Below are 23892 nucleotides of genomic sequence, written 5' to 3'. Positions count from 1 at the left end.
GTAAAGGGTAAGCACATGAAATGGTTAAATCCCTGAAGTGTAGCTCCTGGCTTCTTTGTAGGAAGTATAAGACATAGTTGCCTTCGTAGGAGATTTTGGTGTAGCTTAGGAGGCAAAGATAAATACTGCTGGGAGGAAATGAATAATAAAAATGTTCTGAGACAGAACATTAGTGAGCAAATGGGGGCTGCAGAGCTGGAAGGGTCTAGGAAAGGTTCCATGAAGAACTTGGTTTCAAAGGTCAAGTTGGATTTGGTTGGGGTGGAGGGATGCCAAGGTGAGGGAGAAAGCAGTGTGCTCAGTCTGGAACTAGTAGCAGAAGTTGGGTGTCATTAGGCCTGCTAGAGAATATAGTCTGGAAAGAGATATTAAAGCTGGATTGGTGAAAGAATTTTGGTGACATTGTAGGAAGAGTATTCATCAGACTCATGTTAGGCAGTGCAGTTCTTGAGTGAACCAGAATGTTTTTATTATTATTAAAGTATTCTGAATATTGAGGACTTTACAACTAGAGTCTTGATGCCTTTTTCTTGGTTACTATTGTTAAAAGTCACTACCTTCAAAAAACAGGATGAGTAAGAACTGTATGTGTACACAAGATGAAGAATGATGTAAGTTTAGAACATGTCCCTTAGCCCAAGATTTAGCCATTTGAACACCTAAGCAGGTAGGCTGAATGCTATCCTTCCTGTTGAGTTGTCAGTGGATTATCAGCATTGTTGGTGGCATAAAGGTGTTGGTGAAGGGGCTCTTGTTTGAGCGATTTCCAGTGTGGGACTTTTTTTTGAGTGACAGTTTGTTAACTTACGGATAACATACTTGCTTCCTTGCAGTATTTTGCACTGTTGGCAATATCTGGTCTGTGTGCCAATACTGAGAGGCATTTTGCAGGAGGAATATAGTTGCTCACAACAATACCTGCTTCCATGTCTCTAGTTCTCATGATCTTCTGACACTGCTGAACTTGACATGTTCAGGAGTCATTTGCTGAACTTATTAACCTGCTATATGCCGGCCTCTTCTTTCACTCTGAGGATCAGCCTATTCCATAAAAGTACTCTCACCTTCAGAACCTTCCACCTGTATATGTTGCAAATTGGTATTTTTCCTTTGTGTGCTGAATGTGCCATTTCACAACCTCTTTTACCTGCTTCAGATGCTTTGCAGATATTTCTGTAGTAGGAGGCTTATAGGAAGGGTGGGGATACAGAAGAAACTTAGATATATATATTCAAGAGGAGTTTTCACAGTGGCTGTGTGTGTGTGTGTGTGTGTGGCTAGAACCTAATTTCTACTCCTCCATTCCCCCCCCCCCCGCCCTGTCATTGACTGCACATGCCTGAAAGAACAAGACTTCAGATAAAGGAATGTGAGAACACCTGAATAAAAAAGGAACGTCTGGTCCAGAGACCCAGGTGAACTTAAAAGAAGTGTCAGCCTGAACTAGTAACTATCTCACTTATAATTCATAGCTGCTGAAATATCCCTTACTTTAGGTTGCTAGTGACCTAACTCATGGGGACTGCTAGGGATAGGATAGTTCCTACCCCTACCCTAGGACAGAATTATGCCCTTTCCAGTTAACTCTTTGTCCAGTCCCATACTGTTCTTAACAACTTCAAAATGTCTCTTGATCTAAGGTGGGCTTTTATTCGAGGGAATTGACTATGGGAATATCCCCATCTATGTTCTCTGTTGTAAAACTCCCTGCTGTACTCCCCGAGTACATTCAGTTATAGCTCCTCTCAGACCCCCACTGCCCATTGTGGACAAGCAGACCAGTACAGACTTTGGGAGCCTGAGTTAAAAAGAAGCCCATGGTGATTTGAGATCTGAAACAGAAGGTGATCGGAGTAGTTGGGATTGGGGGAGTTGACACAACCTAGGAACCAGGTTCTGCTTTGGTGGCCAGCTCTGTTTCAAGGACCCTTGGTGAACTCTTAAGCTCTCAAGAGACCTGAGAAACAGGCATGCTAAAGCAGCTTTTCTAACCTCACAGAAAAGCCAACTCAGCTTTTTTAATATAATGAATTAGTTTTTGGTCTCATCTTATAGGCCTGGCAAGTCTGTGTTACCCTTGCTCCTTCTGTGCTGTTTTTTTTTTCCCCGTAGAAATGCATGCAGGAACTGATTCCCTTTCTTATTCTTTGGAACAATGTGAAGAACCATTCTGCTTCACTGCACATGTGGCCTTCCTAGCCAGGCTTACGGTACACTGCATAGAGCTGGGCAGCATTGCTTCTGGGCCATCCAGAATGTTACAGTTCAGAAGAGAGTCTAGCCACAGAGCTTCCTGTAAAGGCGGAAACACCCTCAAATTGGGAGACTTGGGAAGGCCCTGCTAGCTTGTTGGGCTGAGCCCTCACCATGTCTTCTGAGCCTAGGAGGGCAGGGGGAGCAGCTGTAGCAGGGGAGGGATCAAGATCTGTATTTTAAGCAAATCTGCCAGTTGTCTAGGAATGTGTAAGGGAGGTTGGGATGTCTTGTCTTATGTCTCAGAAAACGGCGTGTTTTTGGCTGGAAATGAGGTGGGACTGCTGTGGTATTTGAAACCGAATTTGGGGCTACACTCTCAAAGTCACCCTGTGCCCTCACAGGAATGTGCTGGTATGATCTAGGAAGATTTGAGTTTCCTCTTTGAAGTCAGTTTCTTTTAAAAGGCTGGTTTGATTTTAACAAAGTTGCCAAAGCCCCCCTCTTTACCCTCACATACACAAAGAGTGCATTGTTCACGTACCCCCCGCCCTGTGCTGTAAATAAGACACCAGATCAGATGCAGCAACCCAGTCTTGCATAAGCCTTGGTTAAAATGTTTTTTGAAACAACTAGGCCAGTAGCCAGAGCGGAATTCTTTAAATGGGGCAGATGTCAAGAGAATGGCTGGTCTCCTCTAGCACCCTTGCAGAAAAAAGCAAGTCTAGGATTACAACTTTCAGTGGCCTACTTTAAATAGACACTACTCTGGAAGATGACTTTCTTTATATTTTTAAACATAAAATCCAAAAACCTAACTCTGTTAAGTGAAAATTAACAATAAATTATGGTGACCCAGCAGCTGGCTGTTGTAATACTTCTTGCCCACCATTTGTACCTAATGGTTGACTGACCTCTTGAGGTGGCTTTGTGACACCTTTTACATTCATGATGGGTCTCAAGAAGTTTATACTTTAACATGATGGAAACTGCTGTGGAAAAAGTAGATTGTAGATGATTTATCAGTCTTCAGAAGTTTTGTATAAGAATATGAGTACTTCAAGAAATACTTCATGTACCTTACAGTCTTTGGGAGGAAAGGGTGCTATTAAAATACCCATCTTTTGGATTTTATGATGATACCAGGTTATAAAAGATTCCTGTGTGTTCATGTTTTCCTCAAAATAGGCTATGTACTTGTGTCTTTTATCTCTGCCTTCAGAGGAAAATGGAGCCCAGTGATGATACGTACCTATTTCTGGTTGGGTTTTCTTAGGGGCTGTGGCGGCAGTTTCCAGTCCATTGTCATATGAGCAGTGGGGTAGGTTGGCCTGCGCGTGCATCAGGGGTGAGCTCAGAGGACTGGGGGGTTAAGATCAAGGCTTGCAATGGGAACTTACACCTAGCATGAGCCCCGCTCTCTGGGTTGGAGCAGGGCCCAAGCCCCTTAAGGAGAGATGACAAGAGTCAATCCCTGGCTTGTGTAGGTTCAAGGTCTTGAGAACATGTGTACCATGATAGAGAATAAACTTTGTGGCTGTGGAGAAGAAAAGGAAAGAGTGTTATACTCTGTCACTGAAACAGCTTATTCCTCAGAGTCAAGCTTTGAAAAAGAAACCCAGTAAAAAGTATCTTTATTCTCATATCAGAAAACTTTTTCTGTGATATGCATTAACAACAATACAAAAATATTTTGAATACTACAGTGGTCCTTTTTTCTCTCAAGACTTCTTGCAACACTACACCAGAACATACGATCTTTAGATTCTGAGAAGCCAGTGGCTGAAGTAGGAACTTAAAGGCTTTTGTCGAGGGGGTGTGTGGGTACGGGGATAGCCCTTTCTCTTTGGACTCAGGCTATGTACAGTGAAGAGGAGGCAAAAAACCCAAGTTAAATTAAAAAAAGATTTGTTTTTTAAGGCTCAGGGTTGAAGCTTGGCTCAGAAATGGGTTAAAGTAGGCTGTGGTGCAAACCCGATGTCCACCACTAGAGGTTTTTCTGGGCTCCTTGCTTTGGTTGTAATAGTCTTTCTTCCTGCAGCCTGATAGGGAAACTGAAGCTGGCCTACTTTCATGCTGGAAGATAGGCACTGGCTGTCCTGAGGTTTGGTTTGCCCTCTTACAACTGTCTGAGAGCTGGCTAGAATGATGTGGATAGGCTGGAACTGGATCTGTGAAAAAGGCTCTCAAGAGCGGGTAGGGATGCACACAGGATTTTGAGCCATGACTAACTTGGACCGTTGACTGCAGCCACTAGTGACTGAGGCATTTGGTATCAGGGCTTCTTAGGTGGTTGAGTTCCTTAGGAAACATTTCCGAGTAATTTGAACTAGAGCCACATACCCTCACCACCCACACTTGCCTTTAAGGTAGTGTCAGGTTATTCCTGTTGGCTAGGGTGATAGGCCTAAATTTAACCTATTCCATTCACTCTTCTTGTAAGCTCCAAAGAACGTGGCAAGAAGCTTCCTTTGGTCCAGCTTACAGATAGCAGCTGGTTTTCTGTAAACAGGGCTTCTCCAGGCCCTTAAGAGAGAAGCACTGTTGTCTTGAGCTTTGTGGTTGTGACCATGCTTACATATTGTTTGGTAAACCAGCTTGTTCTTGGTCCATGAAGTATCTGGTATGGGGAGGGTGTGGCAGTGGTGGGGTTGGGTGGGGGAAGTAGGGAAAGCAGTTGGGCTCAGTCCAGTCCATCTATGACCTATAGCAGAAAAGCAAGGGAGGCAGGGAGGGGCATCTGGCTAGCAAGATAGACGGTAAAAAGAATAGATCCAGTCTGCCATAGGCATGAGGGGATGCCCTTAATCAAATCACACAACGCAGATCTAATTCCCACTACTTGGAGCAGTTTGAATTGATGGCCCCGTGTTCAGGCAGAAGATGTGCAGCCTCTGAAATCTCCAGGGCCTGGACTCTGAGAGGGAGCCAACAGGGCCCCTGGCCGGTTTCCACGTGCTTTGGGGCTCTGTCGTCTCCTCTCAGAGGGTGGGCCCCTGGAGGAAGCCATGTGTCCTGTGCATGCTAGGCTGCCTGTCTCTGAGATTCCTGTTGCTGTACCTGTGTACTCTGCAGGTTGCTGTGAGGAGCCTGAGGGGGCCCAGGGGGCTGGGAGGCTGAGAGTGGCCGAGAGACCTGGTGATGTAGGCGCCGGTTCCGCAGGGCTAGCAAGCAGTTCTGTGGGGAAGTGGGGCAGCAGGAGGTACGAGGGCGAGTCCTGGGGAGCTGGGGACCCGGGGCAGCCTAGAGCACTGTCATCGGAAGGAACGGGGCTGGGGCAGCGGCCTTCTCCGGGTAAGTACCGAATGCATTTCTTTTTCCTCCTAGGAATAGTGAAGAGAATTATCTGTAAACAGAGGGTGAGTTCATAGTCATACTCCACAACCAAAAAATGCTGTCCTTGCGTAGGCCTGGCTCCCCATGACTTAGGTGATATGCCTGTGCCTTCAGGCTTAGCGCTACAACTGCTGAGCCTGGCCCAGACCTGGGACAGGTGCAGCTCCCAGCAGAGCCACAAGGTGGCACTGGGACCTTTTCTAGCTTGGCCTGTGGGCTGCCTGCTATCTTCCAGGGCAGCTGTCTCCTAGTCTAGGCTGTAGAGGCTCTGCTTCACATGTTTGTGGAGCTCAGATCTGATTAAGGAAGGGGGGCTGCAAAGGGCTTGTGGCTTCTAGGGCTGAGCAATCGAAATGCTCAGAGCTAGGCTAGGGGCAGAGAAGGGAAAGAAATGGACAGTGACTTGTCCTCTCCATTCCTACCATCTTATTCTCTGGACCACACTTTGTTTCTGAGTAGCGTGGAATGGATGGAATAGGGCCTCCTCTGAGAACAGGGTTGCCTCCCATCATGTGTACATACACACACATACTTATTTCCCCCAAATTCCTCTTTGCCCTTGGACAGGGAGCACGGTGGGCACGCATAGGGGCTGGACAAGTATTTCCTAGAGTCAGTGAACTTACTGCCTGGAGCAGCCTCAGCCTTGGCCCTAGCAGGCCTGGCCTGAACCTCAACTAGGCAACTTTAGCCATTTGGTAGGTATACTTTCTTTTCCTATACACAAATATTTCTCTGTTGTATGGTGAAACATACAGGTTTAATGCCACAGGGCCTGAGTATGGGTACCAGGGGTACCTCTGTTCATCTCCCTACCTCTCTGAGCCCTCTGGTCTCAGTAGGTACATGATATAAGTCACATGGCCACTGGGCATTTAGGTTATTCAGGTTTTTCTCTGCTACAGTCACTTTGTTATTCTTACAATTAAGGGCTCGGTATGGTACAGCAGGGATCCCAACTGGAAGAAGTGAGGGAGCTGGTGGACCATGATGACTCTGAGGCCTGGGAACAGGGGCTCAGGCCATTTAAATGCTGTGTGTGTGATTTGTCTGCTGAGGACCTGCTAGGCCTGATGAGCACCAGACCAACGTTACCAGGGACCCCTGGGCACCAGGTACCAGAAATACCTTCTAAGTCTGCCTTTCCTTTCCTCCTAGAGCATTGTCTCTCCTTCTCCTTCCTCTTAGACCCAAGTGGTCTTCCCCACGAGCTGTTCTGTGTTCACTCCCATTCTTAGGAGGCATGGGCTCCCCAGTCTGCGGGTATGTTGGGGGCTAGGGGCCAAAGGAGGGCAGCAGGCCCAGCAGAACATGTGCAGAGAGTAAGGGAAGCAGCTTGAAGCAAAGGGAGGACAGTGGTGGGGACAAACCCACCTGCACGGACCACACCAATCCGTCTGCTGGTTGAGGCCAAAGCGAGCACGGCATTTCTTAGGCGAGCCAGGGTCTGCTCACAGCCATGCCAGAGGGGCAGAGCAGGGCAGAGGGCGAGCAGGCAGGCAGCAGGGCAGAGCAGGGCCCAGAAAGAAGAGGTAACATCAGTGTTAGCCAGTCACAGATACCCCACAGTCCCTACAGGCAAGGGCTTCTCCACGGCACAGCCAGCCCTAGTGGGAGCCCCAGGGCCCAAAGCCAAGGTATCAGGAAAGGGTGGCACCCAGCTGGCAGTGTAGAGGCAGTGGGAAGAACGGCGGGGGTGGGGAGGGAGGGGACCCTATCAATCAGACTGGCTCCCCTCTGTGGCTTGCGGGGCCCTTTGCAGCGAGGGAGCTCAGAGAAGAAGCTGGGGGGCCCGTAGGGATCAAGCCTTTTCTGCCTTAGGGCACCCCCACCCCCGCCAACTCCCTGCCCATTTTATCCAGTTTTTCTTCATCTCTGCCGGTGTGCAGTCTGCCTGACCCATATCCCCTGGGGCTGTAGCTTAAGCCTATGCTACACACTTTTCCAGAAGGAAAGTAAAGCCCATTGTTCAACCTTAGAAAAGGACTGAGGACTCTCCCATGCCCCAGTCCTAGCCTCCAGCTTCCCTGTGTGGGGCAGCACAGCTGAGAAAGTCACTCGTGGATGGTGGATGCGGAGTGTGAAGTGGGGGCAGGGTGCGGCCTCCCGGGTCCTCTATACAGAGCACTTTGCACCTCCGTGAGAACTGGGGGTGGGGTGATAAGAGAAATTGCTACGCACCAGCCAACAGGCTGTGTGACTACTGGGCTCAGGCGTGGGGCCTGGCTCAACCTCCACCCAGACAGCCTGCTGCTCACCTCCGCAGAACTAACCAGGATGCAGTATTTGGGTTTAGTCTTGAATCAAACAGTTCCTCACTAGCTTCTCTGGCAGAGGCTGGCCGCTAGCAGGGCTTGCAAGGGGGTGTGTGTGGCGGGTCACAAAGCACTGCTCTAAGAATTGGCTTCTGCAGGTCTTCCCTGGGACTTAGTGTAGCTGTTCCTCCTGTGGGGGGTTGACTTGTGAGATGCAGGCCTCGTTTCCAGAGGGCCCAGGCCCTGAAGGTTCATGGCTCAGTACTCTGCCCCTCTCCTGGGCCAGAGCAGGGCTGCTCGTGAGCTGGGGACCTGGAGAGGAGCCTCCACTACTGCCGAGGGAAGGCCTCACCTGTGTTGGATTCTTGGTGCTTTTCCCGTGACCGCCTCTTCTTCTTCCCCTGCAGGGAGCAAAGCGGAGGATGCTCAGAGGATGCTGGGAGGTGGACACTGTAACCCCAGTGAGCGAGTGGCTGGGACACCTGCAGCCTGCTGCCTAGTCTGGCTGCCGCTGGGATTCCAGGTCCACAGTGCCCTCTGACTTGGGGGCCCTTGGTGTTTCTTGATTGCACTTTTTGCTAGGTTACCACGGGGCAGTTGGGGTCTCCTCCTCCCTTTCCCACACTGGTCTCCTTTTTGAATGCAGGAGGTGACTTCCGGGCCCCTTCCTCCGCTTGTGCTGATGTAGCCCAATCAAGTACTGGACAACAGCCCTGTGTGGAAGTACATCCTGGGGAAAATGAGCCTCTAGGGGCAGCTCCCCTCATCTGATCCTCTTCTGAGCTAGCCATGGGAGGCCTTGGACCCTCTATTCCACCACCTCCCCTCCTCCTCTGTGCCTTCAGGACAGTAGTCCCGACTTCCCTGGTGAGACTGTGGCCTGGCATCTTGAAGGTTCCCCTACTGTGTGTTGGCCACTCACGTAGTTGTCCCGCGCCGACCAGCCTGGGTAGAGCTGCATGTGCAGCTGCCTCTCCTTGCGGGCCAGCTCATAATACTTGGCCTGCTCTTCCCGGGACAGTGCGTGCCACTGCAGTGGGAAAGGGGGGCAGATGGAGGTGCATCAGGGAGTCAGCAGGCTGCACCGGGGTGAAGGTAGTCAGGGCCGGCCCCTACCAGCCCACCTGCCCCGTGGCCTCACCCTCCGGCCCAGGATCTGGTTGATGGCGGCGCTCTCCTTGAGTGTGCATTCTGCAATGACCTTTGCTCTCATCTCCTTCATGTACAGCATGAAGGCGTTGAGAGGCTTCTTGATGGTTGGCTTCTTGGCTTCCTTCTCTGCCTTGGATTCTGCCTGCGTCTTCCTGAAGGACACATGAACAGATCACTCAGGGGCCCCCACGGTGTCCTGATGCTACCACTCTCCTCTAGTGTGTCCAGTCTATGTGTAAGTGCCTGGATACTAGGGTTTTGTAAATGGGATCTTTTTTTAGCTGCCCCAAGGTAGGTGAGCAGAGCTAAGTAACTGTTCCTTATAGGAATTCTGCAGCTAAGTAAGGAAAGCCCCTCCCCTCTTGGCTCAAACTAAATCCACCCACTCCTCTCCTGCTTCTGAGGATCAAAAAACTGGTCAGTGGCAATTGCCACAAGACGGCTTGGCCAGAGGCCTCCTGGCAGTCCCTGGAGCTTCCAGGCAGCAGGCTTGGGCCTGGTGGGAGGAATGTGTATCTTGAGGTCTGCTTGCCTGTCCCACCCCCCCCTCCCCATTGAGTGTCTTTTCACTCACAGGCTGCGGTCATAGGGCTGCAGCTCCTGCTTCCCTGAAGGGGGCACAATGGCTGGGTGGGGGATGGCTGCGGGGTGACCAGGTACACCGGAACCTAGCATCAGGGGTGGATGGGTGAACCTAAAGGCAGAAGAAGAGTTAACACTGAGCCAGGTATGTATGGGCCAGATCTTTGGACACAGAGAGGCCCCTGCACAGTACAAGAGGGTGAACAGATACCCACCTCCACTGGCCTGCATACAAGTACACAGAAATACAAATACCTGCTCCCAACACACTGCACAGACACGATGCAAAAATCTACATGTATGTCAAATTCAGGTGGTTACTGAAGTCCTGAATAGCTTTTGAATCTATCCCTTTCTCACCTCCTGCCCTCACCAGCTCAGCCTCAGCCTGTGGCTGCCCTTACTTTCCTCCTTGACCCCTCCAGGCTTCTATTATAACAGCCAGAGTGACCTTTTAAAAACACCTGAATGCTCTTGGCCACTTCTGTTGAAATTCCCCCACTGCCCACAGAATAAAACCCAGGCCCCTCCCTAGGGCTTGCACAGCCCTGTATGGCCATCTCTGCTGACATTTCTAGCCCCATTCCCCACCACCCCCACCCCATTTCCCATCACTTCCCACCCCCAGCCATCTCCAGCTACTGATGTTCCCTTTGTTCCCCTCACTCAAGAGATGTTATCCTCTTCATGAAGCCTTCCCTGACCCATCAGACATGGCTGGGGTCTCCTCGGGGCTTCCCCATCACCCAGATAGCCCATTCAACTGCTGCTGCTGTGTCTATACCTCCCACCCTGGGCTGTGGGCTCCAGTAGGGCTAGAAATGTCTGTTGAATTCCTTGTTCCATACCTGCACACGAGCCTGTCACTGAGGGAGCGAGCCAAGTGAAAGGACACACATACACACATAGCTCCCACTTTACTTTCTTGATGTTCTATGGATACCAATCTGTCCCTTACTGCTTGCACAGGTATGGAATAACCGAGCAGGTGGCCCCTAAGGGCCAGAGGTTGGACACACATGTAAAAGGTGCTGCCTCAGTTTGGGCAGAGCTCGGGGGATGCTGTCCTGACTCACCCTTTGCTCAGCAGGATGCACAACAGAGGTGAGTGCACACACACCTGCACACGTGTACATGCACTGTCTCAGGCTGCTCTGTCGTGCTCTGCACAGTATGGCCTGGGCTTAGGCCTCTTGCACTCCCACTGGCTTCATTCTCAGGTATAGGGCAGCGTGGGGCTGGAGAATGACAGACGGACGGATGGACAGACGACTGACACAGGGCAAGCACTGGCCTGGGCATGGCCTCTTGTGGGCACTGAAGCCTGGGCAACAGGAAGCAGGAGCCTAGCTGCAGGGTAGGGGACTCACCTGGGGTAGGGGGCGCCAGGGGCTGCGGTGGGGGCAGGGAAGTGCTGTCTATATCCGCAGGAAGGGGACAGGGGGTAGAGAGGAGGGCTGGGCCTGTGGTTGGGAGAGATAGCTGTTAGCAGTCTGGCTACTTGCCAAACGTGGGGAAGGACTTCCCCACCTTGCTCGGGCCTGACCCCTAGCGTAATAAGGCAAATTGGCTTCTGCTTGGAGCACTCTAGTGTATGTTTTAAACACCTGCCACCAGAGGGCAACCTTTCCCTCTACAGCAGCGGTCCCCAACCTTTTTGGCACCAGGGACCGGTTTTGTGGAAGACATAGTTTTTCCACAGACTGGGGCTCGCCCTGCCGCTCACCTCCTGCTGTGCGGCCCGGTTCCTAATCCCTGCTCTACAGGCTTACCTTCCCTCTATTCGTGTATAAGGGGTAGAAATGGCAGCATTCTCCTGGGACCCAGGTTAGTAGGTCCCTCCAGCCTCACCTCCTGAAATTCGGGCTTGATACCTGCATACCTGCCCTAAGGCCTTTGCACTCACTGTTGACACTGTTAGGATTGTTCTTCTGTCCCACTCTGCTTCAAACTCCTGGTCATCTGTCAAGCTCTTGCTTGGCCAAAACACCCTTTCTCCTGAAAGCCCTTGAGATCCCAAGCTGGGTGAGGTGTCCCTCCAGGCTTTTACAGTCCTCAAAGCACTGCTAACAGTGCTCTGTAATTGGCCTCTTGCCTGACTTGTGCACTAGGTGGACTGAGTTCTGAGAGGGCGGGGACCTGAGGATCAACCAGCTTCAGCAGTGCTTCTCTGGTTCCCTGAGAACCTGCCCGGTGCACTTAAGTCCTGGGGGGACTCGTAAGGGTAGTCCTGATCTGTATTCAAGGTGGAGCTTTATCCAGAGACAATCTGGACATGGAAGAGTGAGCTGAACGTGGATAAAGGGCAAGTAGAAAGGGGCAGGCGGGCCCCAGGTTGGGCTTCTGGCCTGCTCTGCCTTCCTGGGAAGCCAAGCTTTCCTGCCTTTGGGTAATTGTCCCAACCTAGAGAGGCTAGAGACCTGCCTAGGTCAAACTGCGCATGATGAACAAAGGGTCACGTACCCTGCCAAGGCCCAGCTCCAGTTGAAGACGGGCCCTTTGGCTCACAGTTGGGCCTACCGAATGGGATCCAGGCCGTCTTTCCCTGGCCCAGCCTTAGTAGACTCTCCAAGCAGAATGCCAGGGGCTTGGACTGAAGCAGGCACCATAGGGGCAAGAAGGACCCTGCCCTTCAAGCAGCTCAGCCAAGGAGGGGACCAGCCAGCAGTAGACACTGAGGCAAGTGCGAAGTATCCCTCTGTCCACCAGGCCACTGTGAAGCAGCAGCCTCTCTTGTGGCCATGCACGCTGCCACCTCCCTGGTCAGGCCTACTTTTTCTTCCTCACATACTCATATGGCCCTGAACAGCCCAGGGTTCCCCCACTCAAGTCTTAGACGTTACGGCAGAGTGTGATAGGGCTAGGACCAGGAGCTAGGTCTCCTGCCTTCCCAAAGGGAGTATGTCTAGCTAGCTGAGGCATGCATAGAGCTGCTGGCCAGCCCCTGGTACCTGTAGAGCTGGCAGCAGGGTGCTCAGCACAGAAGGATGGAGGAGGAAAATGGAAGGGCAGGTATGGGTCCAACCAGCGCAAGGTGCCCCTTTCCCACTGGGCCCTCACTCACCAGCTCACAGTGTGCGGGAGCTGTCCCATGCTGCCTGAGGTCAGAGAGTAGAAGCCAGAGAGGTCAGGGGTCTGCAGAGGCCTGTGAACTCCTGCAGTGGAGAGGGGCCGAGTAAGTGAGCCAGCCTGACCTGGAGGCCACTTCAGCTAGTTACTGCATCCTGGAGCCTCCTGTGGGGCCCTCCTAGGGTCCCATCTCCGTGTGCTAGAGGGAGGACCAGACATACTGGTTTGTTCAGGACTATCCCAGTGTGATAACAGTGCCCCATTTACAGGCCAGGGGAATCAAGGGCAGAGGGTTTGGGTGGCTTGCCTACGGACAGTGGCTGGACAGTGGCAGAGTTGGAGTCATTCAGGAGTGGGAGGCCAGACGTTGCCACACGCTGGTCCAGTGCTGGTCTGCAACTGGGGCCTCTCTGCTGGGGGCTCTAGCCTGGCTTTCCGGGCAGGAGGCAGACCCCCTGGCCTGGGGAGCCAGGGCTCCACCCGTCCCCCGCCCCCCCGTGCCCCCTCCTCCCCAGGGTTGAGTCAGCAGGTTTCCCACAGCCGACAATGGCTGATTTCAGAATGACTTTGCCCGAGGCTGAGGTGAATCAGCCATCACAACCACCACTTTCCATTTTCTCACTGGGGGAGGGAAAGACTGCAAGATTTATATTTATCAGCTTTACACAGAGGCCTACTCCCATACTGGTATTGGGTAGTCACGCAGGATTTAGGCTCCTACCTCAACCTGAAGCCTTCAGAGTTTGACCAGGTACCACCTTCCCCAACCCTTTGGTGCCCTCGGGCTCCTCAATCTTTTGGGCATGTTCGAGGGGCCCTGAGTTTGCACAGCCCCAGGTTCTCCATTTACAAAAAGGGTCTAGCCACCTGGTCTCAGAAGGCAGGGACTCGATCTCCCCACTCCCCGGCTCTGGGTCTTGTTGGGCCCTTCCCATCCAGGATCCATACCTTGCTTCTGGCTGATGTCGGCTGGAGCAGGTGTGGGGTGTGGGCTGCTGAAATGGTCATAGAGAGGAGAGAGTTGGGGGACGCCGTGGGAAGGCTGACTGGCCTTGTTGTGCTGAAAAACGAGGAGGGTGGGTGAATGTGGGGGACCTGAGGGAGGAAGGCACGGGACTGGGGTGCACATACAGGAAGAGCCCCAATTAGCTGTGTGGCGGCAGCCCAACCACCAAGGGAAAGTGGAGGTGATCAAAACCACAGGCTTCACTGGACAGGACCCCACTCAGGCCACCTGGTGCCCAGGGGCCCTGCCCCCCGCCCAACTTTGCCCAAGCAGTCCAGTCTCCTGGAGAGCCTCTCGGTCTTTCTTGGCCCTCAGTTCTAGGAGGCCTTTCCCCTGCCCAGGAAATTCTTCCTGCCTCCTGGTTTCAGAGATCCCCCAGTTTCTCTGAGGCCCTATGGCTTGTCTGGTGAGCTGCTCACAAGCCTCCAGCCCTAAGACAGCCTGGAGCTTGCTTTCCCCCTCCTCTAGCCCCCAGGCTGAGGGACTTGAGTCTGACCCTCTGGACCCACCTCAGGCTTAAGAGGATTTGTTGACATAGGGAAGGGGCCCCCTCAGCTCTCTAACTCAGGGGAGGTGGTGCCAGCTGTGGCCAGGCTCCCCCCAGGGCCAACCCACCCAGCCTCCACACTTCCTGTTTCCTCAGCACCGCAGGACTCTTACTTTTCACGCTAGTCACATGGATTTGTCATGAGTTGACTCATATTCAGACTGGGACGGGGGCTCCCCTGAGACCCAACCACAGGGAGTTTGCGGCTCAGGGCCAAGGCCTGGCTCTGTATATCCTCGGTGCACACCTTTGCAGGCCAGGGCCCTGGAGACATCATCTAAAACTGAAGGTCAGCTTCCACTTGGGAAAAGTCCACCTGTGGGGATGCTGCTGGCTGGGAGCACAGAAGAGTGACGTCTAACCCCTGACACAGAAGAAACGGGACATCTTTGGGCCAAGACAGTCATGAGAGATGGTAGTCTGGGCTCCTTCCCACCCTGTAGGTGTAATTTCTCACGGGCTGAATTTAGCCAGACTCCTTAACATCTCTGGGCTTCCTCTCCTGTGTAATGGATGGGGTTCATGATCCCTTCATCACCAGGTTTGGGGAAGGTGAGGGTAGCTCTTGGTGAGGAGGCCTGGCACCGGTCCTTCGGCACTGGCTGTTGGGGGTCCAGAGTGAGGCTAGAGGGAAGGGCAGGTACGAGCCACACTGTAGCCATGGCATGAGGCTCCCGGGTGGGCACAGGATCCCACACCTCCCAGCAACAGCCCTGGCCACCACCTTTCCCACATTCCTGCCTCCAGGGGAGCTTCAGGCTGGGCTACAGGCTGTACCCTTCCCCTCAGGGCTTGGTAAATTGCTGACACTGCCGTCCCCTGCTCATCCATCTGCCCACCAGGAGGAGTCTTAGATACCAGGGCTGATCAGCCTGCCTTCTGTCCTCAGGCAGACAGGAGCTAATGCTCTAATAGTGGTGGCTCCTTCTTTGCGGCTGGCATGGATCTGGCATCACAGCCACTTCCTGAGGCCGATGCCTCACCTCGGACCAGAGGCCTCTCCTGGCCTCCTGGGGCAGCGCAGGAGGGCTTCCGAGGACTCGCCACTGTGAGCTTGAGGAAGAGTCTGCCGACCACGTTCAGTTCCTGGATCTAATTTACTACAATACCTGCGCACCTATTACCTTGTCTCAAATGGCTCTTGTGAGGATAAAGCCAGGAGCTCAAGTAGTCAGGTGTCAGGTAATGAGGAAGGGACATGTAAGAAGCCCCTCATTCACCTTGAAGAGTGAGGAGGAAACGTTACTTACAGTGCTTCCCTAGCCCCCTCGTGCCAGGCCTCACGTGGGCCAGACACTTCGGTCTTATTATGCCAAAGGAGGTCTGCCTGGAGATGGCAGACACGCCTGGCAGCCCACTGGCAGCATCACTTGGGGAGAGTGAAGACAGGGCCATGCTGTTCAAGGCTTTGGTTGCTGTGACCTTCCTGTTGCTGTGTGAAGGCTGGGCTTCCTGAGCAAGCTGGGGGAAGCTCCTGTCATTCCCAGGCCTTCTTTTATCCCCAGCACGGACCCAGACACACCTGTGACAGGTTGGGATTGTGTGGGGGAATGGAAGATGAAAAACAGGATCCTCAGGCCTGCAGGTGACCGGCAAGAGAGAGGGGAGTAGACTGGGACCAGTAGGTGTGGGGTATGGGGTGTGGGGGAATGTGACCCCTTCAGGTACTGAGTACTTGCCACATGTCAGGCACTGTGCCCAGCACTTTGCAAGCCCAGTCTCATTCCCACCAGGGTACCAGCAGGTTGCTATTTCTCCCATCTGTAAGTCCTCCAGCTGCCACCTCAGCAGAGCTGTCCCCATTTGCTGCCTCTAGTCCTCAGCTCTCATTATCCCTTCATCCAGGCCAGTCTCTTGCCCCATCACTTCCCTAGGTGACCCGTCAAGGTCCCCAGTGACTTCCATGTTGCTGAACTCAGCGGTCAGTTCTGTCTGCATTTTACCTGACTTCTCAGCACACTGAACACAACTGATTTCTCCCTCCTCCTTGTGGTAGTTTCTTCACTTGGATTCCAGAATGCCACACTTCCCTGATTTTCCTCTAACCTCAGAGACCACTCCTTCTCGGCCGTGTTTCTGGCTCTTCATCTTCTTCCTGACCTGACCCAAGGCTTGGCCCTCAGTTCTCTATCAATCCTCACCTCCCAGGGTGCTGTCATCCAGGCTTACGGCTTTAAACGTCTTCATCTGATGACTCCACATCTGTGTCTCCAGCCCCCACTTCTCCTAGCAACGCCACTCTCCAAATGCTCCCCAAATTCAACATGTCCAAAGTAGAACCTTTGACTTCCTGCCCCAAACATTCCTCTCCATCTTCCTCAGTTAATGGTAACTCCCTCCTTCCAGTTGCTGAGACCAAACAGCTTGGAGTCACCTTTGACGCTTCTTTTTCTCACACTCCACCTCCAATTTGTCAGCAAATCCTAATGGCTCTACTTTCAAAATATAACAGAATCCAACCACTTCTTTCTTTCTCCCTTTCCCCACCCAGTCCAAGCCACAGTCACTTCTCACCTGGCGACTGCAGCAGCCTCCTGCTTCCTCAGTCCTCCATCCAGCAGCCATATAAATCAGATCACGTCGCTCCTCAGCCCAGGCCTATGAAGCTCCAGGATCAGGCCCCCAACTACCTCTCTAACCCCATTACCTTCCTCTCTCCTTGCTCGCTATGCCCAGCACTTCTCATGGTTGTTTCAGCCTCTTCCTCCAGTGGTCATTTTTAACTGTGCCAGGATGGGAAGTGGGTTGGGAAGTACAGCTCTAAGCTTGCTGACCTTTCCTCTATAGGATCCTGGGCCAGTATGCCCCTTGTAAAATGAGCATGATCATATCAACCCTGCCTACCTCATTGGTCATGGATGCAAAAAACCCTGCTTCATCCTAGAATTTTTGGGAGCAGGAGCCAAGGGCCTATGAAGGTAGAAAGCTTTCTGGAAGCCTCGGGGGCCTTTTTACCCGGATAAGTTCCTAGGACAGGGATTAGCCAGATCCCAGGCCTTGTGGCACACAGGGAGATTAGCCTCAGGGCCCACTCCCTCAGGAACCTGGGACACTGGTGGAAGGCATTCCACTATTCGCCGTCTAAGGGCACAAATGCCTGGAGCCCTGGTGCAATGGGTGGAATGAACACCCTCCACAGGGCCCTGCAGACCACGGAGCTTTCAAGTCTAAACTTCTGCTTCAGAGAAGGCCCTGCCATCCAGCCTTGGCTCTGGCTTTTCAGCCCTCAGAGTTATAAGCCTGGCTGGTGGAATAGGCAGCTCTAACCCTGGGAAATCTTAGGAGCAGAGCCTGGGGTCCAAGGTGCCAGCTCTAGGAAGACAGTCCTGGAGTCCCACTCTGCCCAGGGCAGGGAGAGGGTGGCTCCACAGCAGGTTTCGCACACACCACCTTCCCTGGGGAAGGCTCGTTTGGGCCAGGAAGCCCTGTCACCTGAGGGACAGCTAGAGCTGACCCTCCTTGGCCAGGCTGGTTAAGCTCCATGTTGTACCACAGCTCATTCTAGGTCTAGGAAACCTCAGGATCCAGCTCAGCCTATAGCCTCTGGCGTGGTATGTACGTGTGTGACGGGAGCAGATGGACAGAGGGCTCATCCTGTCCCCCAGCCTTCCCCGGGAACTGGGGAAAAGCCTCATTAAACGGGAGTCTGTAGCCAGACCACAGGAGAGGTGCCAGGTGGGCGGAGGTGGGGCTGAGAACCTGCCGGCAGGTGGAGGCCCTGAGGTGCCAGGGCTCCAGGGCAGAGCACCGAGGGCCTGGCCAGTCCTTCCCACGTTCGTGCAGGCTGCCTTTCAGCCTCACTCCCCAGCCCCCTGCATGCCCGGTGGTGGCAGCCAGGGGCAACTGTCTGGCGCAGGACCTGGTGCCCCACGTCCCTCTCAGCCAATGGAACGTCCCGCTCCACGGCCTCCGCACAAGGCTGTCCCAGGGCTAGCCTGCCCAGCCAGCAGGGTGGAGTTGCCTGGGGCCCGGCCTGTGTCTGGGGAGCCGAGTGACTGGAGCGCCGCTCCTCTCCTCCCCTGATGGTGACTGTGTCCTGCCTCCGAGGGAAGGAGGCAGGCCTGGGTTGATCGTCCCCACCGGTCCCTGAGTATCTCGACGGCACAACCTCATCTCTTACCTCTGAGGGCAGAGTGCCAGGCATAGCGCTGGGCACTCAGTAAGCGCTCCCAGCATGGTGGGATGTATAAACAAATTAAAGACCTAACAGCAGACCATACTCCTTCATCAGCACACTCCAAGACCCCTCCAGACTGCAGCACTCCAGGACGAGTCTAGACTCTGAGACCCTTGGACTGGTAACAGCCTTAGCAGGGGCGGTCCTTCCTGCCACGACATTGCTCTTACTGTTATTCCCCACGCCAATTCAAAACCTATTGTCCCAAAGGCGGTCCTCATCCTTCTGGGATCTTTTCGTTAGCCCATGGCTGGAAATTCCTCACTCTGGTGCCCCAGCATGCCCTCCTCTTGCTGAGCAGGCTGGAGCCAAGAAGGGGCCCTAGGGCAGGGCCAGGCAGGAGGAGGTGGAAATGAGGGACTCCTGAGGTCGGTCTCCTCTGCTCTGAAGTCGGGCTTGGGCCTGGCCAGGCTGCTCCCGCCTCCCTCTTCCCCACCCCCCAACTTCCTGCAGGCTCAGGTGAAAAATAAACACGGTCGGCATTTTCCCTGCAGAGGTCGGCTTACAGGCTGTGTGCACCCTGAGAGCCCTTGCCACCGCCAGCAGAGAAGCTCCCTCGCCTCTAACGGTTGACTCTGAAAACCCCCAAACGCTTAAGAAGCCGCACAACACTTTCTCAGCGAAGAAAGCTGCTGCTTCCTCTGGTCTCAAGCCTGGGGGGTGGAAGCGTGTGAGGCTGACAAGGCCCTCCCCAGAAGGCCTCCCCTTGGCAGGGACTGTGCCAGGAGAAGCACCACCCCCCAACACACACATACACACACTGCACCAGAATTCGCAGTTGATCACTCTCAGCAGACAGTCAGTCAGGATGTATTTTCTAAGCTCCTACTATGTATCAGGCAGAAGAATGTTTCAGGCCAGGAGATCAGCATTTGCTAATGACAACTGATGGTTTATACCCTGTGCGAGGCATAATTCTGAGCACCTTATAGAGTTTAACTCACGTACTCCTAAAACAAACCTAGGAAATAGGTACAATTATTATCCCCATTTAACAAATGAGGAAACTGAGATGGAGACATTACATAGCTTGCCCAAGGTCACACAGCTTGTAAGTGGCAGAGCTGAGATTCCACCCACTGTACTGCAAAGGCCCTACGGTTATCAAGGATAGAACAAGGGGGAACGGGGGAAGGAGTCCCAGTCCTACACTCAGTCTCTCCCTTCTTCAGCCTAGTTGGTCAGAGTCACCTGAGCCAGTGCTCCCCTGGCCCTAAAAATGCTCCAGTAAGTTCTGGGACCCCGGGATTGGGGTTCTAGCTACACCCCATGCCTGCCTGCCTGCTAGGGCTGTTGCCACCGGGAGCTTGCCTGATGGCAATAGTTGGGACGTGACCCCAGGTCCCCAGCCCACATCTCCCCAACTCACTATCGCACAGCCACACCCCAGCCATACCCAACCACGCAGGCCTGCCTCTCTCTTACCCTGGTGTCCAGCTCTTCTTCGCCTCTGCACCTTTACCCACCCCTTACGCCCTGCCCTCCCAACTTTCCACACTTCCTCCTACTCTTTGCCATACTGATTCCTTCTCATCCTGACCTCGGTCTAAGGGCCACTTCCTTAGGACTGTGACCTGGGTGGGGTTCCACCAGCCCAGCAGGCAGAGCTGCCCACTTGCTGCAGGGGTTGGCCTGGGGGTCCTGGAGGGCAGAATCGGCTTGTTAGTCACCTCTGCCTCTCCAGGGTCTGTACTTGGCATGTTCATTAAGACTTGCTGAATGAAGGCCTCTAGAATACCTGATGACCCAGAACCCCTGCATGCCTACCCACTCATCCAACCATGGACCTGACTTCAGTCTCTTGGCTCCTAGAAGGGGGAAGTGGGGGGTATTCCTGATGCCCGCTCTGGAGCTGCGGAACGGCCCTTGGGACGAGTCCACAGAAGGAGGGCAGATCCACACCTCGAGCTAGACAGAAAGGTGGGCTATTGATAGAGTTACTGTTCTCTCTGCCAAGTGCGCAGATGTGAAACTGAGTATTGTAAATGCCACATGTGACAACTGATTTGAGGCAGGCATTATCCTTCCCGTTTTACTCATGAGGGAAGTGAGGCTCAGCGACGCTGAGGAAATTGCAAGTCAGTGCTGGGGACCCCTTTAAGGTCTCTCAAGGTCTTCAAGCAACACCAGACAGCCACATTCTCATCTCTCACCTCCTCTCCCTCTGTGCTCCAGTCACTTTGGCCTCAAGGGCCATGCTGTTGCCTCTGCCTGGAGAGCTCTCCCCCCACTTGTTGGGCTCTCAAAGTTGGGTCTCTAGCAGTACGTGTAGGTAGGGCCCAGTGTGAGCCAGTGTTTAGGGAGCGTGTGGCAGCACTGGACAAAGCACCCTGGCTGGGGCTGGGCATGGTCACAGCAGCACACAGGAGGCTGGGAGGAACTGGGGCCACTGCTGGGAGTCAGGGACATCCTGCCTGGCAACTGAGACCCTGTGCCTCCTTCTACCCCATCTCCTCCTTCCTGCAACACCTTGGGAGTCAGAATTCACCAGCCAAAGCCAGGGCCACCACTAGTTCATATGGTGCCTTTGTGCTAATTAGAAGAAGTACCCCTTCCTCTGGAGAGACAGCCAGGCCCACACCAGGGCACGTGGCTTGGGGAGCATAGTGCAGGCTAGATTTCAGCTCCTTGGCCCAGATCCCCTGCATAACCCCACACAGTGGCCCTGCTCAAAAGGTTCTCTCCAGTTCTCAACTTCTCTTCCCTGCATTGCCAGAAACCAGGCCACGCTCCATCCAGGGTCTGCCGCTGAGCCTCTGCTCTGGCCTTGATCAGTTCCTCTGGACTCCTCCCAGCTCCAGGGCCCACTAGTGCCCACCACACACAGCTCCCCCAGACCTCTAGGTCTGGAGCTGGGGATCCACTGTCCAGCACCCACGGTGCTTAAGCACCAAGGAGTCTGGCCAGTTTCTGAGTGGGAAGCTGCCCCACGGCCTGGGACCATGAGAATGAACTTCCCAGAAGGAAGCAGGTCCTCCAAAGGGGACTCGCCTGCCTATCAGCCAAGCCTTGATGTGCGGGCTCCCGCAGACCCGTCTGCAGATATCCCCCGGCTGGGCTCATGCCCTTTTATCGCCAGTCGCCGCTCTGGGCCCTGCTGCCCAGGACATGGTGCTCTCCAGAGGACGGCCCTCAAGCACCCCGCCCACAGCGTGCTGGACGCCTCGTGCTAGACGCCCACCGCAGAGCATGGAGCCGCGGCCGTGTGGCCAGCTGAGCTGGAGGGCTGGGGTATGGCTGGGCCACACCCTTGTGGACCAGGAGGCTTTAGTCCCGCCTGCCAGCACAGGACTGTGGCCAGGGATGCACAGAGCCCTCCCAGGTCCACGTGGCCAGTCCAGCAGCTGCCCGGCCTCGACATCAGATAGGGTGTCCTGCCACAGCAGAGGCGAGGACTGGAGTCCCTGCCTACAGCCTTGGCAAACCACAGGCCTGCTAGAGACCCAGCCTGGCCCCGAGGCACCCCCGGAGCTAGTGGAACCTCACTGAGCTGAGTGGCCTGGCCCACAGCCTCCAGCGGTTTCTATGCATTCGTTTACTTTTGTTTTCCTTCTTCCTCTCTGAGGTAAACGCCCCTCAGGACAGGATGTTTTTAGAGGAAAATATAAGCTTCCGGGAGCTGCTGCAGCGGAGCTGCTAGTTGATGCTACCGACACACTGTCTGGGGACTCTGCAGCAGCCCGGGGGCTGGGCGTCCCCTGTCCAGGCAGTCGCCCTCCCAGCTCCTCACGGCCCAGCCCTCCGGGAGCCCATGTGCCTGAGGCAGAGGCCAGGGCACAACCTCGGCTCAGGCTGTCTTTGGCAGCAGGGAAAGCCAGGGTCTGGGAAGAAGGCATTTGAGGAGTTCAGAGATTTTGCTCCCCTGGGAGCAAAACCAAAAGGCTTTGTAGAAAAGGCACGAAGAAAGCAGTGGAGGTGCAGATTTAGAGACGGCAGCCCCCACTAGTGACAGCCTCCTGTGTGCCTAGCACCCTGCAGGGTCCGCCCCCCGCCCCCCGAATCCCACCAGTCTTCCCAACCACTTTGTGACGTGTGTGTACAGATTGTGCGGATGAGGAAAGGGTAGCCGGGAGAGGTTAAACGACTTGCCCAAGGTCTCAGAGCAAGTAATGACAGATCAGGATTTGAATCCAGCCCTTTGGGGTTCCTGGCCAGAGATCTTTACCACTCAGTGAGAGGCCTCACAGGCCAGCTGGTAGCACACCAGCAATGGAGACCACACGTGTGAGGCGCGGGAGCCGAGTGGTTGCCAGGTTCTCCCCCCCCACGACACTGGGTCTCCTCACTAAGACCTCCACCCACCCGGGACCTGCTGGATTTTGCCAGCAACACCCTGCCCTCATAGGAGGTGATGTGGGTCCTCAGTCGTAAATGACTAAAGGAACCGTGAGAAGTCATTCTTCCCACCAGGTCTGGCCTCTTTTCCCAGTCCACGTGCATGCGGGGTGGGATGGCCACCCGCAGAAGAGTTAGTGTGCTGCCCAGGAGCGAGAGCCAGGACAGCCCGGCGCAGGGCCCAGAGAGGTGGAGGCTGATGGGCAGCGACGGCTCAAAGGTGGGAGGCAGAGGAGACTTGGAGATCTCATCCCCAGCCTTGGCACTGCATTCCTGCCCCGATTAATTCCAGCCAGCTTCTGAGAAGCAAAGACAAGATGGGGGTCTCTGAGTTACCTGGTCTGTTCAGCTGCCTGTACCAGCCCCGGGAGGACAGTTCTGCCCTGGGGCCACAGTCAGGAAGCTCACTTGGGTCTAACCCTTGCAGCTACTGCCAGTTAAAGAAGGCCCTTGGGGCTCTGCCTGGACTCAGTCTGGTGGTTTATCCCAAGTGAACAAGGCAAAGAGTGGAAAGGAGTCGCTGGAGGCTTCAGGCCCCAGGATGCTCCCACCCAAGCCCCTCACGCCAAGTGTAAGCAGACGGAGGAGGGCAGGGCTGCTCCAACTGCCACAGGGGCCCTCTTGGGGTGGAGCCCTCTAATGAGGTGGAGTTAGGGGGTTCCAAAAACCACAGCAAACAGCTTTTACAGATACACACCTGGGTCTAACACTATAAAAATACAGGGAGAGGGTGAAACACTAAATTCCTGGGGGAGGTGAGGAGTGGGGATGGATGGGATGGGGGAGCCAAGGGGATCCAGCTGTAGCTATAAAACCCAATTTTTCAAAAATGAGTGGATAGATATGTTGTCTAAGAGGCAAGGTAGCAGGTGGTAAGGGCAGGGAACACAGAGGTAGATGCCTGAATTCACATCTCTCCTCCAGCACTTGCAAAGTGCGTCTCTCTGTGCTTCGGGTTCCCCATCTGTACAATATCCATATCTCATAGGGATTAAATGAAGTAATATTTGTGTCTGCTAATATTTTTAAAAATTAATGAAGAAGAAAACAAAAGACAAAGGCGAGCATGTCCCTAGACCAAGGCTTTTCAGGAAAGCCAGCCTTTGTGCCAGGCCAGGGCTACTGGCCCTCGATTTCCTTTGGTCTACTGCCAGATTGCTGTTGGGCCAGACTCCTGAGGTCCTGACTAGCCCAATGACCAGAGCCAGGGCAGGGGCAGGGGGAGGGGTGGGGGGTGGCA

General features: G+C 54.0%; 1 protein-coding gene across 4 annotated transcripts in view; it reads right to left on the bottom strand.

The window, feature by feature from the left end:
- Window positions 1-5183: 5183 nt before the first annotated feature.
- Window positions 5184-23892, bottom strand: part of TCF7 (transcription factor 7) — a 31107-nt gene continuing 12398 nt past the window's right edge. The window contains exons 4-11 of one of the 4 annotated variants that reach the window (XM_068535881.1): window positions 13536-13647; window positions 12583-12673; window positions 10889-10981; window positions 9511-9630; window positions 8926-9088; window positions 8707-8814; window positions 8137-8185; window positions 5184-5516 (exon numbers count right to left, since the gene is read on the bottom strand). In XM_068535881.1, coding sequence (XP_068391982.1) covers window positions 5437-5516; window positions 8137-8185; window positions 8707-8814; window positions 8926-9088; window positions 9511-9630; window positions 10889-10981; window positions 12583-12673; window positions 13536-13647 — 816 coding nt within the window. In that variant the 3' untranslated portion in view covers window positions 5184-5436. Of the gene's footprint in view, window positions 5540-8136; window positions 8186-8706; window positions 8815-8925; window positions 9089-9510; window positions 9631-10888; window positions 10982-12582; window positions 12674-13535; window positions 13648-23892 lie in introns of all 4 variants that reach the window. The other 3 variants (XM_068535882.1, XM_068535883.1, XM_068535884.1) reach the window with 3 other exon arrangements.

This window comes from Eschrichtius robustus, chromosome 2 (genome assembly GCF_028021215.1).
Source record: "Eschrichtius robustus isolate mEscRob2 chromosome 2, mEscRob2.pri, whole genome shotgun sequence".
In the NCBI taxonomy this organism is placed as follows: Eukaryota; Metazoa; Chordata; class Mammalia; order Artiodactyla; family Eschrichtiidae; genus Eschrichtius; species Eschrichtius robustus.
Note: the sequence above shows the minus strand (reverse complement) of the source record. Positions and strands in the feature narration are given on the sequence as shown.